Raw genomic sequence first — 17,653 nt, forward strand, 5'->3', positions numbered from 1 at the left:
CGACGCCCCCAACGCCTGGCAAAACGCCTTCCAGGTCCTGGCTGAGAACTGTGGCCCCCTGTCCGACACGATGTCCACGGGGATGCCATGTATCCGGAACACATGAGCGACCAGTAGGTTGGCGGTCTCGAGGGCGGATGGAAGCTTCGAGAGCGGAATAAAATGAGCTGATTTGGAAAATCGGTCAACTATGGTCAGGATAACGGTGTTCCCTTCAGAGGGGGGTAGGCCTGTGATAAAATCCACCGCTATATGCGACCAGGGGCGGTGAGGGATGGGCAGGGGGCGCAGCAATCCCGCAGGAGCCTGATGGGACGCCTTGCTCCGGGCGCAGACAGAACAGGCGGCGACAAACGCCTTGGTATCCGCCACCATGGAGGGCCACCAGAAGCGCTGCTGCAGCAGGTTCAGGGTACGGCGACATCCAGGATGACAGGAGATCCGGGACGAATGTCCCCACTGAAGGACTGGGGATCTGACAGACGGGGGAACAAACAACCTGTTTGGTGGACATCCTTCTGGGACAGGCTGATCCCTCTGGGCCCCCTGGACCACACCTTCAATCTCCCATCCTGCTGCTCCCACCACACAGGAAGATGGTAGTATGGTGCTCCCAGACGTGTCCTCAACCGGAGGGGCAAACTGACGTGACAGGGCATCAGGCTTTATGTTCCTCGACCCCGGACGGTAGGTGAGGGTGAAGTTGAACCGCCCGAGGAACAACGCCCACCGAGCCTGGCACGAGTTGAGCCTGCGGGCAGTGCGCAGGTAGGACAGGTTCTTATGGTCAGACCAAACAATAAACGGGTGAGTAGAACCCTCAAGCCAGTGCCTCCATTCCTGCAGGGCCAGGACGACCGCCAACAGCTCCCGGTTCCCCACATCGTAGTTCTTTTCCGCCGGGGAGAGCTGGCGGGAGAAAAAGGCACAAGGGTGCTGCTTCAGGTCCGTGGTGGTGCGCTGAGAGAGCACGGCCCCCACCCCGGAGTCGGAAGCATCCACCTCCACAATGAACTGGAGAGCAGGATCCGGGTGAATTAATACAGGAGCAGAGGAAAATAGTACTTTGAGTCTGGAGAACGCCACCTCGGCTGCCTGTGACCACACAAAAGGAACCTTAACCGATGTGAGCCTGGTGAGGGGTGTAGCAACTCTGCTGTAGTCTCGGATAAACCTACGGTAAAAATTGGCAAACCCGAGAAATCTCTGTAGTTGCTTCCTTGATGTAGGAGTGGGCCATTCGGCCACTGCCTTAACCTTGGCAGGGTCGGTCTTGATTTGCCCTTTCTCCACAATAAATCCCAAGAAGCTCACAGAGGATACATGAAAGTTACATTTCTCCGCTTTAACATATAGTCTGTTTTCTAGGAGTCTTTTCAATACAATGTTCACGTGTTGAATATGCTCCTGGGTGGTACGTGAAAAAATCAAAATGTCATCAAGGTATACAAACACAAAACTGTTAAGCATATCTCTCAACACATCATTAATGAGAGTCTGAAACACGGCAGGGGCATTAGTGAGGCCGAAAGGCATGACCATATATTCAAAGTGTCCCAGGGGAGTGTTAAACCCCGTCTTCCACTCGTCTCCCTCTCTAATTCTAACTAAATGATAAGCGTTGCGAAGGTCCAACTTGGAGAATATAGTAGCCTTGTGCAGGGGACCGAAGGCTGAGTCAATGAGTGGGAGGGGATACTTGTTCTTAACCGTGATATCATTGAGGCCCCTAAAATCAATGCACGGGCGAAGTGATTTGTCCTTCTTCTCCACAAAAAAAAACCCTGCCCCCAATGGTGAAGAAGAAGGACGAATAAGTCCTGTAGCCAATGAGTCTGTGATATAGGTCTCCATGGCCTCTCTCTCCGGTCTAGACAAATTATACATCTTACTGGAAGGAAAGGGGGCGCCAGGTAGCAGATCAATACTGCAGTCATAAGGTCTATGAGGAGGAAGAGCTACTGCTAACTCTTTACTGAATACTTCCTGGAGGTGATGATATTCTGCCGGAACAAAACTGAGATCCACCGGCGTGGGTGGAGAAGGTGCGGTAGTCAAAGTGGAAGGAACGGCGGAGTGTAGGCAGTGGGAATGACAAAACAAACTCCAATTAGTGATGGAGGAGGCGGACCAGTCAATGTGAGGATTGTGAAGTTTTAACCAAGGGAGACCTAAAACTACTGGGGAAACCGGAGATGGGATAACATAAAAAGATATAGCTTCATGATGATTTCCAGAGAGCTGAAGAGAAATGGGAATAGTGCGATGAGTAACTTTAGCTAGGAGTCTACCATCCAGGGCGAACACCCTCTTAGGCTGCGGCAGGAGCTGAGAGGGAATTTTGGACTGGGTAACCAGTTCGGAGTCAATAAAATTGTCATCTGCCCCAGAATCAACTAAAATAGACAACGGAAGGGAGGTCTGATCCCAAGACACAGTACCTTGCAGAGTCAGGCGAGGAGGAGACGAAACAACAGCAGAATGGCTCACCAGTGCTCCTCTTGTGGCTGGTGAGCCCCCCCTTTTGGCCGAGATGGGCAGAGCGTAATCCGATGACCGTCCAGGCCACAGTAAAGGCAGAGTCCACGGAGATGGCGACGTTGACGCTCCGTAGGTGTGAGTCTCATCCTCCCCAGGTGCATAGGTTCCTCGATGTCGAGGAGAGCAGGTGTAGATCCAGGAGGAATCCTGTTCGAGGAGGACGTCGGCAGCGGAGAGGGCGCAAGCCCCCGATGGTGAGGGCTCATTGTCCGCATCACGGGAGGGGTATGGCTCGCCCTACCGGATCTCTCCCTGCGCCGCTCGCGGAGACGATTATCTAAACGTGTAGCTAATGAAATCAACTCATCTAGAGAGGTCGTCTCGTCACGAGCGGCCAACTCATCCCTCAGCTCGTCCCTTAATCCCCGGAGAAAAACCCCCTGAAGCGCTTGCTCATCCCAGCCACTATCGATCGCTAGAATGCGGAAGCCGATCGAGTGGTCCGCCACGGATTTCTCTCCCTGACGAAGAGAAAGGAGCCGGCTACTGGCCTCCTTACTACGCAGAGGGTGGTCAAAAACTTTTAGGAATTCCTCGGTGAACGAGGAGAAAGAAAAACAAATCGGCGAATTGCTGCGGGAAATGGCAACAGCCCAAGCCGCGGCTCTCTCCAACAACAAACTCATGACGAAGGCAATCCGCGACTTGTCTGTGGAGTATGTTAACGGCTGCTGGTCGAATACGAGGCTGCACTGATGGAGGAATTGTCTACCTGAGCCTAACTGCCCTGCAAACCTGGCGGGTGTGGGGATGAATGGTTCCCGGGGCTGTGTGGGAAGAGCGACCAGAGAAGCTGCTGGTGGAGATGCTGGAACTGGAGCGGGAGCGGGGGCGAGCGCCGGAGTCGTCAGCGTGGAGAGGTGAGTAGTGAGCTGTTCCATGCGGCCACCGATCAGTGCCACGTTGGAGGTAAGGTTCTGTAGTGTCTCCATTACCTCGTTCAGGGCTCTCTCGTGCTGCCCAACACGAGTTCCTTGGGACGAGAGAGCCTGTCTGAATTTTTCCGCATCCGCGGGGTCCATTTTTGGCCAGATTATTCTGTTAAGCTTAGTTCTTGAGTTGGACCCCAAAGCAGACGCGGACAGGAGGTTTGCGGTATTAACAGAGTTTATTTATACGAACACAAACAGGAGCAGGCTGGGGTGGCAGGGTGCAGGCTGGCTCGAAGATCCAGGGTGAGACGAGGATGAAGGGAGGAGCAGCGAGGCGCACGGAAAGACTGGGTAGAAGGAAGGAGATACGAGGGTTAGTGGATATCCATGAAAAACGAACACGGGAGTCGAGGACATCGATAGCACATGAAGATACCGGACGGGACGGAATAATCTGGCACCGGAGTGGAGTCAGGACCAGGCGTTTATAGTGGGGATGATGAGGTGATAGAGATCAGGTGCGCCTCGTCGCTGCAGCCAGGAACCAGCCACGCCCCCTTGCCACACACACAACCTGCACTGAGAAAACAGAAAAAGGGGAGGGGGAGAGACACCACAACAAAACACCAAACAGAAATCACCACAGATTGCTGCTAACCCAACCCCTCCCTAACCCTAAGCCTACATATTCTCCATCTTGCAGCCAGGTTTCTGTTAAAAATAATAGATCGATTTAGTGATCGGTAATCAGGTCATTAATAAGTACTGATTTTTGATTGAGTGACCTGATATTTAATAAACCGCATTTTATAATTCTGTGTTTTGTTACCGATATATTGGCTGTGTTAACCTTTATTAGGTTTGAATATATTACTCCTGTCCTGTTTGCTTTTGATTTAATGAATTTAGGTGGTCGGGGGGCAGACACAGTTTCTATATGATATTGTGAGGGTGACTGTTCAAATGGAAGCACAGAGAAGCGTGTAAGACTGCGACTCTGCCTCCTGGTCTCAACTCTGGATTGTAATGGTGTGGACTGTCTAACAAGTGTTGTCATGTTTCTAGATATGAGAGCTGCTCCGAGTGGGATGAATACAATCTCTCCTAATCAGAACAGGTTTCCCCCAAAAAGTTCGCCCATGTTGTTATTTGGGCACCACCTCGACAGCCAGCGGTGAAAGGATGACGGATGCGGCTATACATATCATCACTGGAAACATTAGGCAGTGGTCCACAGAAAATTAGGGAGTCCGACATTGTCTTTGCATATGTACACACCGAATCAATATTGATTTTTGTGACATTACTGCCGTCATGAATAAAAATCTTACTGTACTTACGCTTACCCTTAGCCAGCAGTTTTAAATAGGACTCTATGTCGCCCACTCTGGCCCCAGGAAAACATTTAACTGTGCTAGCTGGTGTCGCTAACTTCACGTTTCTCAAAATAGAGTCGCCAATAACCAGAGTTTGTTCCTCAGCGGGTGTGACGCTAAGTGGGGAAAATTAATAGAGATGTGAACAGGTTGGTGGTGAACCGGGAGCTTCAGTTTAGGGCTGCGCTTCTTATTACGAACAGTCACCCAGCCGACCTGGCTTCCCGGCTGCTCGGGAGCTGCTGGGGGGGCTGGAGAAGCTATAGCTACTTGGCTTGCACAGGCTAACTACATCAGCTAAAGATTTACTCTCCATGGTGCAGAGCGGCGATTCAAAATGGCTAATCCTCGCCTCTATTCTGGCAAATAAGTTACATTTAACACACATACCGATATCACTAAAGGATGCAGAGGAGTAACTGAACATCAAGCATGCAGGAGAGAGCAGGAGAGTGAGAGGGAGAAGCCATTGTTAGCTGCTAATGCTAAGTTGCTAAGCTAACACAGGTAATTTGTAAATCACAGTGATTTAGCGAACGAGCCGCTAAGAGAGGGAGAGGTGAGTGTAAGGAATTGTACAACTGTGAATATGACTCAAAGTTAGCTTCAGTGAGTCAGATATTAGCAGAATAGGGAGAGACCAAAAAGAGAAGAGTTTGATACAAGGACACCGGAAGTGACACAATACGCTCACTATACGTCCATCCTCCAATTGTGGCACATTAGATTTTGGTTCATACTTGGCCAGAGAGCATTGGTACCAAATTTGGTGAAATTCTGTCCAACAGTTACTGTGGTACATGTTTTTGGTATTTTCGTTGCTCCCTGTGGCAGTTAGTTTCATGATGATTAGACATTACAGTTATGGCCAATATCCCAATAAGCAAATGTTTTTGATTAATATGTTTTTTAAACAATCCTGCTCAATTACATTAGAAATGTGTATCTCAGTCTTACAATGCTTCATACTGAATGAGGCATTAATTGGTTGAAAAACTAAAAAGTAAATGTGACATTGCTGTTTTTTGAGTTTTGAATTTTGTATGAAATTTTTTGTACTAACTGTGTGAGGGACGTAGCCTGTCAAATGTAAGAGCACCACCATTAGCAATATGACCCGATTGGGGTCATAATGGGTTGGGCACTTCCTGTACATCATTCCTAATGGATGTGCCAATTTTCATGTTTCATGTTTCTAACCCAAAATGTGTTGAAATCCTGAAAAATATTTACTAGGCTATGCCACCTTTGTCAATCTATTTAACACTTTAGATTGTGGTGCCTAGTTGCCCCAGAGCATTCAAAACAAATTGGTGAAATTTGGTTTGGTGGTTACTGTGCTTCAGATAATTTATCTACTTAATTTGATTATGATTGGACAAATTGTTGACAAGTTATGGCCAATTACCTGCTAAGCCCTGCTGTTGGCAAACATTGGCAGCCATAATTTTTGACCAATTCAGCTAATTTATTATTTATTATTATTTATTTACTATTTGGGAGAAATTTGGTTCAGTGGTTACTGCGGTAAAGATTTGGGGGGTTTTTGTTGTCCCCTATGAGCAAAACTGATACTGACACTAGAAGGACATCTACAAAATGTTGATGATTGAACAAAATGTTGATGAGTTGTGGCCAATTTCCTGTTAAGCCCACTATTGTTGAATGTTTTAGGTTGAATGTATCTCCCCTCTATGACACACCCTCTCATGACATCACAGTATTTTTGGTGCTCCGTATGCGTGAGATTCTAAATACTTAAACACCCCTATTTTACAATACGATAAAAACATATTTGAATAGTTTCATGATTGAGCTCATGTTGATGAACAAATATTTGAGTTATTATGCCAAATTTCATGTTTCTAGCTCATTGGAATTTGTTTGTCTGTGCCCCTTTGTCCATCGGGTGGCAAATGGTTGCTAATTATGTCTCAAAATTCAGGTATGAGGTCTGGAGTAGGCTGGGAAATTTTTAGGTAAATCCTATGACGTTTGTCTTTGGGGCATGGTTACTCTCTATATACTCTCAACATATATTTCAAGTTGGAGGACGATTGGAGCATGTGCAGTGACGTTATAACCACCTCTGCTTGTACTTCTGATTGCACCCCTTTGGCCAGCTCCATCTGAATTATCTGCAGTGCCAATCCTGCATCTGTCTATTTCAATGTTCGGAAGAGTAGCTACCCTTGTTTTTGATTTCCTGTCTGAAATGTAGATTTTATGACATTGAATGTCTACTAAACTGTATTAGAAAATTAAGCTGAGTAGCATTTTGTCTGCAGTGACTACAGGTAATAATAGTGATAATAACTTTTACTTATATAGTACCTTTCCAAAACAAAGTTACAAAGTGAAACAGGTTCTCAAGAATCGAAAAAATCTATTTTAACATAAAAAGCCAGATAAGATCATTTAAAATGACCGTTAAAATTAAGCAATACAGTAAAAGTGAGTCTTAAGAAGACTCTGAGGTTACCTGCTTGAGATCTCCTGGGTGGGAGTTCCAAAGTTGCAAAACCCAGATAGCAAAGGTCTTTAGTGCCCAGTGAAGATTTTGGAACTGTAAGTAGGACCCTGTTGGAGGATCTCAGGCAGCATTCAGTCTCATAGGGGATTAGCAAGTCAAGTATGTGGATTGGACCCTGACCATTCAGCATTCAGGCAGTACAAGCAGTACAATTTTAAAATCAAGTCATATAACTAACAGGTAACCAGTGAAGGGCTGCACGGATTGATTTAATGTAATTGCTAGCCTAGCAGTAGCATCTTTCAATGTTTTGCTTACTAATACCAGAATAAAGTGCATTGCAATAATCAAGACTTAATGGTAGAAATAATGGTATTGACATATGATATTTTCTAAGTCTGTAGAGGAGAGGAAAATCTGAATCTTCTTGAACCGTCTCAGTTGGACAAAGCAGGACTGCACTGTTTTGGTCAACTGAGCATCAAACGACAAACCAGAATCAAACATTACACCTAGATTGCGGGCCACTTAATGGATGTTATAATAGACGCATCAGTCGAGCCAGGCTGCAGTGAGACAAACAGCCATATATTATCTGCATAGCAATGGAGGTCAATGCCATAATTATTAATGATTTACCCCAGGGGTAGCATAATGTGCTAAACAAAATGGGACCCAAAATTGACCCCTGGGGCACCCCACAGAAGAGAGGAGCACATGTAGAGGAAGCATCTCCCAGCATTACTGATAATGAAATATTAGACAGATAGGAGATAAACCAATCCAGTGCCATGTCCCTGATACCAACAGCATTCTTCAGACAGCTGATCAAAATATTATGGTCCACTGTATCACTGTATCAAGGATAAAAATTGAGAAACAACCTGTGTCTGCTGCAAGCAGTTGGTGACATTAAGAGCAGTCTCTGTGCTATGTAGAGAACAAAAGCCAGATTGGAACTTCTCAAAGATTTGATGCTTTTTATAAAAGAAACCAGTTAGATAAAAACATTTGGCAACCATCTAAAATACAGATTTAAAAAAACAAGTGGGAATGCTGTCTGTTGGACAGGTGTATGAGATTGCAAGAATCTATGACACTATTTGGCAATCAGGTACGAGAATGGATTGTTCCTCGCCTCTGATAGGCATCACATTCTTTAAAGAGGCAAGTGGAACACTGACTTTGTCCATCTTCTATTTCCACTTAGCCTTCCTCCTTTCTATATCTGACAGGTGTTATAGAATTTAAGATATTTGTGCAAAAACAATCATAATAAGCAAATAATAAAGCAGTGTTATTGTCTTCTGGATTACCATTTCAGTTCTCTAGACATCTAGTTCCTCATTGGTTTCTTTAATTCCTCAGTGGCTTGTAAAGGTTGCTAGTAAATTATAGGTCACTCAGAAATCTATATTATCAATGTCAATGTTAATATCTGCAGGTACGTCACTATCTTCTATGCACTGAGGTACCACAACATAATGACAGTGAAGAGAGCTGGCTGCATCATCGGGGGAATCTGGACCTTCTGCACAGGCTGTGGTATCATCTTCATCATCTACTCAGACTCCACCCCTGTCATCGTCTGCCTAGTCTCCATGTTCTTCGCAATGCTACTCATCATGGCCTCCCTCTACAGTCACATGTTCATGCTGGCCCGCTCGCACGTGAAGCGCATCGCCGCCCTGCCCGGCTACAACTCCATCCACCAGCGGGCGAGCATGAAGGGGGCCATCACGCTAACCATCCTGTTGGGGATCTTCATTGTCTGCTGGGCACCCTTCTTTCTTCACCTGATCCTAATGATCTCCTGTCCGCGCAACCTCTACTGTGTGTGTTTCATGTCCCACTTCAACATGTACCTCATCCTTATCATGTGCAATTCTGTGATTGACCCACTCATTTATGCCTTCAGAAGTCAGGAGATGAGGAAGACTTTTAAAGAAATAATCTGTTGTTGCAGCCTGAGAAACACATGCAACAGCATTTGCAATCTAAAGTACTAAGAGACAGACTGAGAGCATCAGTGACAGGATGGGTAGGATGGACTGACTGAAACTGACCCTAGATCATTACTGTGGGAGATTCTATCTAAAAGAAAAACTATATAGAGACATGGTTCATTGCACTTTTCAGCAAAAACGGTTTAAAACATTCTTTTTTCTAACCCTTATGGAACTGTAAAAGCTCACATTAAGTAAGGATTAATTTAACTAATAACTTATTTACTGTCTCCTAATAAATGTGGCATATACACAAAGAACTAAAGCAAACGCTAATTTATTAGGTATGTAAATTTAAAGCTCCTATAAGGAAGTTTTCATTTTTGCGCCTACAAGGAACCCTTTAATTTCATTGATTTTTGCGCCCCTAGACAAAGGTGGTACTGTTTCCACAGTCTCCTGTTGTAAAAACCTTAGTAAATGGTCTGTATTTATATAGCGCTATTGTGATGCCCACTAAAAGCGCTTTTAAATTCACCCATTCATATACATATTCACACAGTGCATCTATGTGCAGCACATTTCTCCATGAGACGGGGAAATTTGGGGTTCAGACCTTCTGGATAGAGGATGGCTGCTCTAACCCCTGAGTCATAGCTGCCTGCTTGGTGTACCCACCATGTGCATTTGTTTTGGAAGGAAAGAAAGAAAGACACACAGCTGTACGCGGGATGCATCGCGATGAGGTGATGTGTCTTTTTGTTGTTGTATGATCGTTATCGTTATTTTCTCCTATTTCAGACAATGTATATTGTTATTATTATGAAGTCTCTTGTAAAAAGTACGGTCTGCAACTTGCTGTGAGAGGCTTTAGTTCTCTGCAGCAGTGTTTGTAAACAATGTCTGCCCGACTTTGTACCAGCTGTTGTTCATGTTAAGACACACACACCTCCTCCTCTGCTCTTCCCATAGTCCCTTGTTAGGCCCACTCTGTAAATAGAGCAGCCGCCTACTTCGATCGCCGCGTAAATACGTAGTGGGATGTGTACTTAGGGGGGTAAAAGAAGTGTTCAAACTAAACCTCACACCAGCAGAAATATAAACATAGGTTGAAGACTGCTGCATCTGTGCCTCCTACAGCTCCTTTCCTTAGGGATCAAGGCACACACACAATCCCCCAACCAGCCCCACCCACCCCCACTAACTCACATGGAGGAACAGAAAGTGAACTTTTTGAACTTTTTAACATGAATGAGAACATGATCAGAGTCTCTGTCTGAGTGTCCTGCCTCCACACTCCTGCTGACCTACATTTTAACGATAAACACCAACACCAACACAATTTATTAGGACCTGAACAGTCTTCAAGTTTGCTTTGTGTTTGTTTGATTCACTCCAGAGTTCACAAGACACGTTTATACACATACACAAACACACACACAATCCTAGGTGAAGAGTTGGATTACTAACATAATACAATACAAACTTAGAAGCTCATGTTAATCAAAATCAACCTGTTTTTCAAGCTGGTAACATATATCCAGTGCCAAAAATGTCACATTTATTCAAAAGCAATTTTTGTTAACAGAGCCAGAGAGTCTGGTTGTGTGTTTTGGTTGTGTGTGGTTTATTTTACGTTTTATGTATGTAGGATATTTGAATATTTGTAATTCTAATTGAAATGTCAGACTGAATATTCTTAAGAATTAAGTTAATTCCCGAAGGATTTTATGAAAATTAAAATGGCCCTTGATAGATAAAAGGTTTCCCATGCCTGAGCTAGGACATCATGATTAGATTGAAAATATGTATGCGCTTGCCTTTCATTCCAGCTGTATTCTTGTACTCAAACTTTTTTTTTTTAATTCAGTGATTGGTTATGATTTTTGAAGAATCTTTATATATTGGGATCCACTGTTTGGAGCCCACTGCATATATTTATCCTGAACATTTGTGGAGAAGCAGGAGGAATACCCTCATCTATAAGGCAACACATGTTGACCAAACTCACTAAGATGCTTTATATTGGCTTGTCCTTTAATTTGTCTTTTTTTCCACAATATCGATTTGATGCAGACTGACTGTGCCTGTGGTGCATTGAATGTTTACACCTCTAACAACCTGAGAAACAAATGACACATTATTGGTCCATGGCCTCAGGCGTACAGTATGTCACCTTGTTTGATTATGTTTAAGTAGGGAAATAATGTAGCCTATGAATGAACTTTTGGATAGTTTCAATTGTTGATGGCTGTATTTTTTTTTTTAATTCATTTTTTTACTATTCTGCTGCTGCTTTGTGCCCTACCCCCACCCCCTGCAGCATTAATGAGAAAAAAAAGAACAATCAGATTCCTGACATCTGCCAAAGCAGAATGTGAATGCAGTCACTTGCTCTGTCTTCTTTGATATCAATTATATCTGTTGTATTCTGTATCCCCCCTGTGCTGCCTTCCCTCCCACACTATGTTAAACTAATGTAAGATGTCATAGGTTTACACTTGGAATGAAACAAAGTGAATGTATAAATAGATTTAGTGATCTGTGTGTGTGTGTGTGTGTGTGTCTGGTTCCTGATTCTTAACTGAGAAGCTTAACTAAACTTTATCATAAAACTTTTTTGGTATAAAACCTCATGTATCACTGCTGTGTGGTCGATATTTACATTTTGGCAGTGTTTTATATATACAATACAATATACATATATATATTTTTAAAAAAGCAAGTCATTTGTATTATTTGTATTTTCAGACTGGTCCATTGCATTTAAATGCATACACAAAAACAGGATAAAAGATGATTTTGGAACAAACTGACATTGTTTTGTTGTAATTGTCTTACTGTGGTTTCCATTTATGTTGCTTGAATATGTACATTAGGGTACACTGCATGGAGAAGTATGAACAAGTTTATATATATATATAAAGAGAGAGAGAGAGTTTACATTCACGTAAAGTACACTGCACGTACAGAGAACATGTTCTCTTCTGTGGATAAAAAAAGCTAGAATAAAAAGCAGAAAAAGGTTTTCTCTATGAGCATGGCTTCCAATTTGAACAAAACAGCATCTTCCTGAAGGCTTGTCTGAGCTCTGCGCTGCGGAAGGCATAGATGCCTGGGTCAATCATGGCGTGGCTCATCAGCAGAACTATGTGCAGCTCGAACAGCGATCGGTAGCACTCGCAGTATGGGTTTGTGGGGCACACCATGATGATGATAAGGTGGACAAAAAACGGAGCCCAACACGCCATGAATGTCCCGAACAGGATGGTGAGAGTCAGGGCCCCTCTCATGCTGCAGCCCCTCCGACGACATTTCCCCCCGCCACTGCTTGGCAGAGCTGCAATCTTTAGGGCATGGATGCGAGCCAGCATGAACATGTAGACATAGAGGAAGCAGATAATCACCAAGGAGATGGCGAAGAAGACGACAAAGCAGATCATGGTGAACTTGACATCAAAGAACCTCACCGTAAGTATGGCTGACACACCACACAATGTCCAGATGACACCCAAGATTGCCCTGGTGCGTTGCATTGTCATAATGTTGTGATATCGCAGTGCATGGAAGATGGTAATGTAACTGAAAATGAAACAAAGATTTAAATTTTCCTCAATCATGAAGCTTTAAACCTTCAGTAATTGACTTTTGTTGCCGTGTGTTGTGAAAAAAAAAAGCAAACACAAAACTGACATTTCTTTTTTCCTTTTAAGCTCATACATAGAATTGTTTTTTGAAAAATAATTGCTTATTTACATACAGTATGCATGTCTGACTCAACAAAGATATGTTAAGACAGAGTCCCAGTTAGCCCTGATGTTTATTGTATGAATTAATGTTGATGTAAAAAAATAGAAGCAGAGGTTGACTATATTCAGGGACCAAAACAGCCACGGAACCAGCTACAGTATGACCACATTGATTCTGGTTTCATTAACAGTCAATTTATCCATATTCCCAATGATTTACGCAGTTCAAAGCATAATGATTTACATTAGTGTTCTTGTTGATTATATTCATACCATTACACATGTGGCCTAAAGTATCATAAACATTCATCTATAACCCTTTGGTGTGCATATCCCAGCCCTACCCACATACCGGTCCACAGCAATGGCCAGGAAACTGGAGATTGAGCCAACAAATGACATACACAGCAGGGAGTCCATCACATCGTCCAACTTTGTCTCAGAGGAGCCTCTTTTCTCCAGCTGCCCCACGTCGGCAAACACAATCATCAGGGTCTCCCAGGTTTTGGTGAGGTTGGCGATGGTGTTGAAGGCTGCCAGGCTGCAGATGAAGCAATACATGGGCGAGTGAAGGTCCCTATTTCGTATGACAGCCAACACAACCAGGAAGTTCTCACCCAGGCTCACTAATCCCATGGTGAAGAAGAGAGGGACGGGGACTTTCACTTCAGGGCAGTCCGTCTGGAATGCTGAGGTCGTGTTCATTGTTCTGTTCAGAGGGAAACTGTCCAAAGCTGTCATGATATTGAGGAGATTAGGTCAAAATTCAGGTCAGAAATACAATGTGAATTTCCTTATTTAAATCTTCTTTAAATCAAATACAATAATTTACACGATTTGATTACGATGAAAATGGGACCAAAACCAAATAAAAGTAACAATATAATTTTTAGTAAGATCAAATTTTTTCCATTTTTCACCAGTGAACAAAAAAATAGGAAGAGGGATAAACAATTAATAGCTGCCCAAAATACCTCCGATATAGTGTGAGGGGCTGCTCTGCTGTTACCTTTTAGTAATGTTCTGTGTCTGCACTGTACTAAGGTATTCATCAGCAACAAAGACAAACTGTATAAAACCAGTACACCAACACATATAAAAAGGTAAGCTAATGCAACATTATCAGTTAATGTGATTGTGGAAGTAGCTTGACTGTTACTTTTAGATGGCTGGGGCTCGCAGTTTCTAAGTACTTGTGTAATTGTCTTACCTTCATTAAATAATTTTTCTCGATGTGCATACTTGGGACACACAATATCATAGATAATTGGTGCACAGTAAATTAACACACACATTAATTGACTAAAATAATATTTATTTATTGTTTGTTTGATAATTTGGTTGCATACTGCAGGTCACAGAGTCTGAGGACACAGTGGGACACAATGCTTATGGTATCGTGTAGCTCACTTGTAAAATACACAGAGCGCACATTGATTATGTATTCAATGTGGAATTGAAAGTATAGGAGACTGTTTATGAAGTGATTAATATGGGAAAATTGAGAAGCTTATTGAAACTAGTAGGTTTTTGAATTATATTTAATAGTATTAAATCAGGATCTTTGGTGGGTAAATATTTATTAGTTTTATATGTATATTTTTTAGCAATGGTTTTGTGTAAATAATTATTGTGTATTTATACTGGGGGTTATGTGTGGGGTTCTTGGAAGATGGTATGTGCCAGCCGAATTAATTGACAGCCATCTCTATATAAAGCAGCTAGTCTGAGTATGTGTTTGGATGCAAGATTACCTGTACACCAGGGTAAATAAAATTGCTTCAAGCCTGAACTGAACCCATGTGTTTTTCCTCTCTGGAAGCATTGACTGCTGGAGCCAGCTAACAATGGCCATTTTGCATATTACTAGCAGAAGGAATAAGTACATTTTCAAGATTGATATTGACGCCAAATCTTCCTCTGGACTTTCACTCAAGATATGTAATTATCTCGTCACATATCCGAGCCTTATTAGGTGAATTGGTGAATAGTTGGTGAATCCACAGGTTAAAAAATGTATCTACCGAAGAGTCTGCCATAGCTTCAAATGCTCAGAAGACATGCATTTAAAAAATGTATATCCAAATAAAAAAACAGAAACAAGACAACTGCAATCTAACCATTTAAGTAAGTTTGAGTCCAAGTGACAACTGGTCAAAGACTTGAGATATCCTGTTCATGTTCAGGATGGCTGTGGCTCAGGGGATAGAGGAGGGTTGATCTAAGTCTTCCCCATATGGGGATGCCGAAGTGTCCTTGGGCAAGATTCTGAACCTCAAATTACCACATAGATGTTCACACACTTTGAGCGGTCATCAAGACAAGAAAAGCACAATAGATATAGAGACCATATCAATACATATAATCAGAGGAATTTGTCAAGTGCAGTTTCTAAAGGGGATAGAAATATATATGTATATTTCAGTCAACAACTTTAATACCATTTCATACATATGAAAAGTTATAATGCAAAACTTTGTGGAGCTGTCATGCTGTGGTTCGGGTTAAAAATGCCATGCATTCATAAACTGGTTTAGGAAGGAAATCACATGGGAAATAAAATATATTCTTTTGATAAGGTGCAGAAGCCATTCTCAAATGTTTAAATTAGATAGATTACTTTATTCATCCCCAAAGGGAAATTAGGTCAATTCCCCTTTAAATTAAAGAGAAATCAGTGTCTATTACTGAATTCTGTCCAACAATGCTGTTGAATATATTAAATTATTTCTATTATTTATTTCTATGGTCACTTATGATGATAAATGAACAGAAAGATAGGCCCGCATAAATAGTTGGCTTTTTGTGCATTTCATGCTGGCTGTCCATGCAATGCTAAAGGGATGACAGGAAATAATTTCCACAACCAGATGAACAAACACCAGGTTCAGCAGCTGCCTCCTCTCTCCAAAAACATTCTGATTTTTTATATCAGACAGGGCCTGTATTTGCATAAACATGATTTGATTGCCTAGTGTCTACTCTTGAGTATTTGGTTAAAGGTCCAGTGTGTAAGATTTTGGTGACAGGGAACTATTGGCAGAAATTTAATGTAGAATAATCCTCATGATGTTCTTACTAGCTTGTTTCATCTAAATTGTATGAATTCTAGTTTTATTTACCTCAGAAAAGGCCCTTTAAATCAAATATACACTGAGGGGACTCTCTCTACGGAGGCCACCATGTTTTTTACAGTAGTGCAGACTAGACAAACTACACACTTTATGACTACTGAAGGCTTCCACAGGTTCTCTTTCATGTTTGGAAGGGGAGGGCGAGGTGAGGGGTGTTCAGCTGCAAAATGCAATTTCAACACTAGATATCACAAAATTCTACACACTGTACCTTTAAACAAGATTTAGTTGGATGTTGCCTGTGCTGCTACTTCAAAACTTTAGAATTCTACTGCACACAGCACAAGCAAGGCAAAGTAACTGAACCCTAAAGCAGTTAAACAATGCATGACATCATCGGATTCAAAGTGTGTTTCCGTCGAAGAATCCACTGTGTATGAGTGCTCCATATGGCTGTAATTTGGCACAATTCTAATTAGCGTTCTTAACACTAGCCAACATACTAAGACTGTGCATTAACATGCTCCTTGGAAGGTCCCATTTCCTGAGTTGTGAGTTGTGCTTTGCAGTCAGAATTTGGACAAAAACATAAAAGCTATTAACATAGTGTGTTTTTTTGGAGAGGCTTTAAATAACACATCTTTCCGTATTGGCTAAAGAGTGTGCAACTAGGCACTTGTCAGAGATGGACATAGAGTCTGCAAGTGAAGAAAGTGTCACATTTGACAAGTTGACATTAGAAGTCATGATTTAGAGTTCATTATAAATTATGTTAATTGATTTCAAAGTGATGAACAACAACTTGGCAACTCATACCAAGCAATATCTGCACCAAACTTCATTGCTAAAAATATTTGTCACAATGTTTCCTCTGCCACTAATTTTGATAACACTTTCACTGACCCCTCAGTAAAGAAACTATGGAACTAGATTCTTGACAAAACTCAACAAACAAACAAAAATGTTTTACAAATTCCCTACCATTCACTTGCAAACACAGCATGGTTTGCAAATACAAAACACACCCAACAAACAAATAAACTACATATACATAATGAATGAATTGAAGTACAAAAGAAAAAATCCCACTGGTATAAAAAAAGGGTAAACGCTGTGTATTTATATAGCACTTTTCAGTACAGTTTTACATTCACCCATTCACAAAAATATTTATACAGTGCATTTACAATATGTACAGCACTTTTCTCTATGAGAATTTGTGGTTCAGTATCTTACCCAAGTCTGTGGTCTACATGCTCAAAAAATTAATCTTACATGCACAAAAATGTATTAACTACAAGTTCAAAAAATATATCCCATTTAGACAACAAATTTATAATTTTCGAATTCAAAAAAAGATATTCCACAAGTACGACACAATAAATATCATGTGACTTTTGGCAGAATCTTGAAGCCGATGTGTCATACTGAAGATTTTCTCACAGGTGTCCTGAATAAATCACCCTCCAAGCCACAACAGCCAGGGGCGTTGTGAGCGTCTTTACAGGCACGTGAAGTCGAGAGTCAAGAAGTTGAATGCAACCGCCACTATCAGACATGATCAGACATTGTGGACGAGAGGATGATGGTGTTGTGGCTGTGGAAGCTAAAAACACAAAATG

General features: G+C 42.2%; 2 protein-coding genes across 2 annotated transcripts in view; one reads left to right on the plus strand and one right to left on the minus strand.

The window, feature by feature from the left end:
• Positions 1 to 11,755, plus strand: part of LOC109631987 (melanocortin receptor 5) — a 36,564-nt gene extending 24,809 nt beyond the window's left edge. Inside the window, exon 5 of the mRNA XM_069537469.1 lies at positions 8,707 to 11,755. Within this exon, the coding sequence (XP_069393570.1) occupies positions 8,707 to 9,271 (565 nt within the window). The 3' untranslated portion in view covers positions 9,272 to 11,755. The remainder of the gene's footprint in view (positions 1 to 8,706) is intronic.
• A 448-nt stretch (positions 11,756 to 12,203) lies between these two features.
• Positions 12,204 to 13,691, minus strand: mc2r (melanocortin 2 receptor). Its single transcript, XM_020091253.2, has 2 exons — positions 13,310 to 13,691; positions 12,204 to 12,790 (listed from the first exon to the last, which is right to left on the minus strand). The coding sequence occupies exons 1-2, from the start codon at positions 13,660 to 13,662 to the stop codon at positions 12,241 to 12,243; spliced, it is 903 nt and encodes a 300-aa protein (XP_019946812.1). The 5' UTR covers positions 13,663 to 13,691; the 3' UTR covers positions 12,204 to 12,240.
• Positions 13,692 to 17,653: the final 3,962 nt, after the last annotated feature.

Source organism: Paralichthys olivaceus, chromosome 13 (assembly GCF_024713975.1).
Source record: "Paralichthys olivaceus isolate ysfri-2021 chromosome 13, ASM2471397v2, whole genome shotgun sequence".
Lineage (NCBI taxonomy): Eukaryota > Metazoa > Chordata > Actinopteri > Pleuronectiformes > Paralichthyidae > Paralichthys > Paralichthys olivaceus.

Bases quoted from the DNA above. Each gene is read 5' to 3' on its own strand.
- mc2r (XM_020091253.2), bottom strand. From the start codon at position 13,662: ATGAACACGACCTCAGCATTCCAGACGGACTGCCCTGAAGTGAAAGTC. The intron at 12,791-13,309 runs GTATGTGGGTAG...TTTCATTTTCAG, and splicing joins CTGGCCATTGCTGTGGACCG to TTACATTACCATCTTCCATG.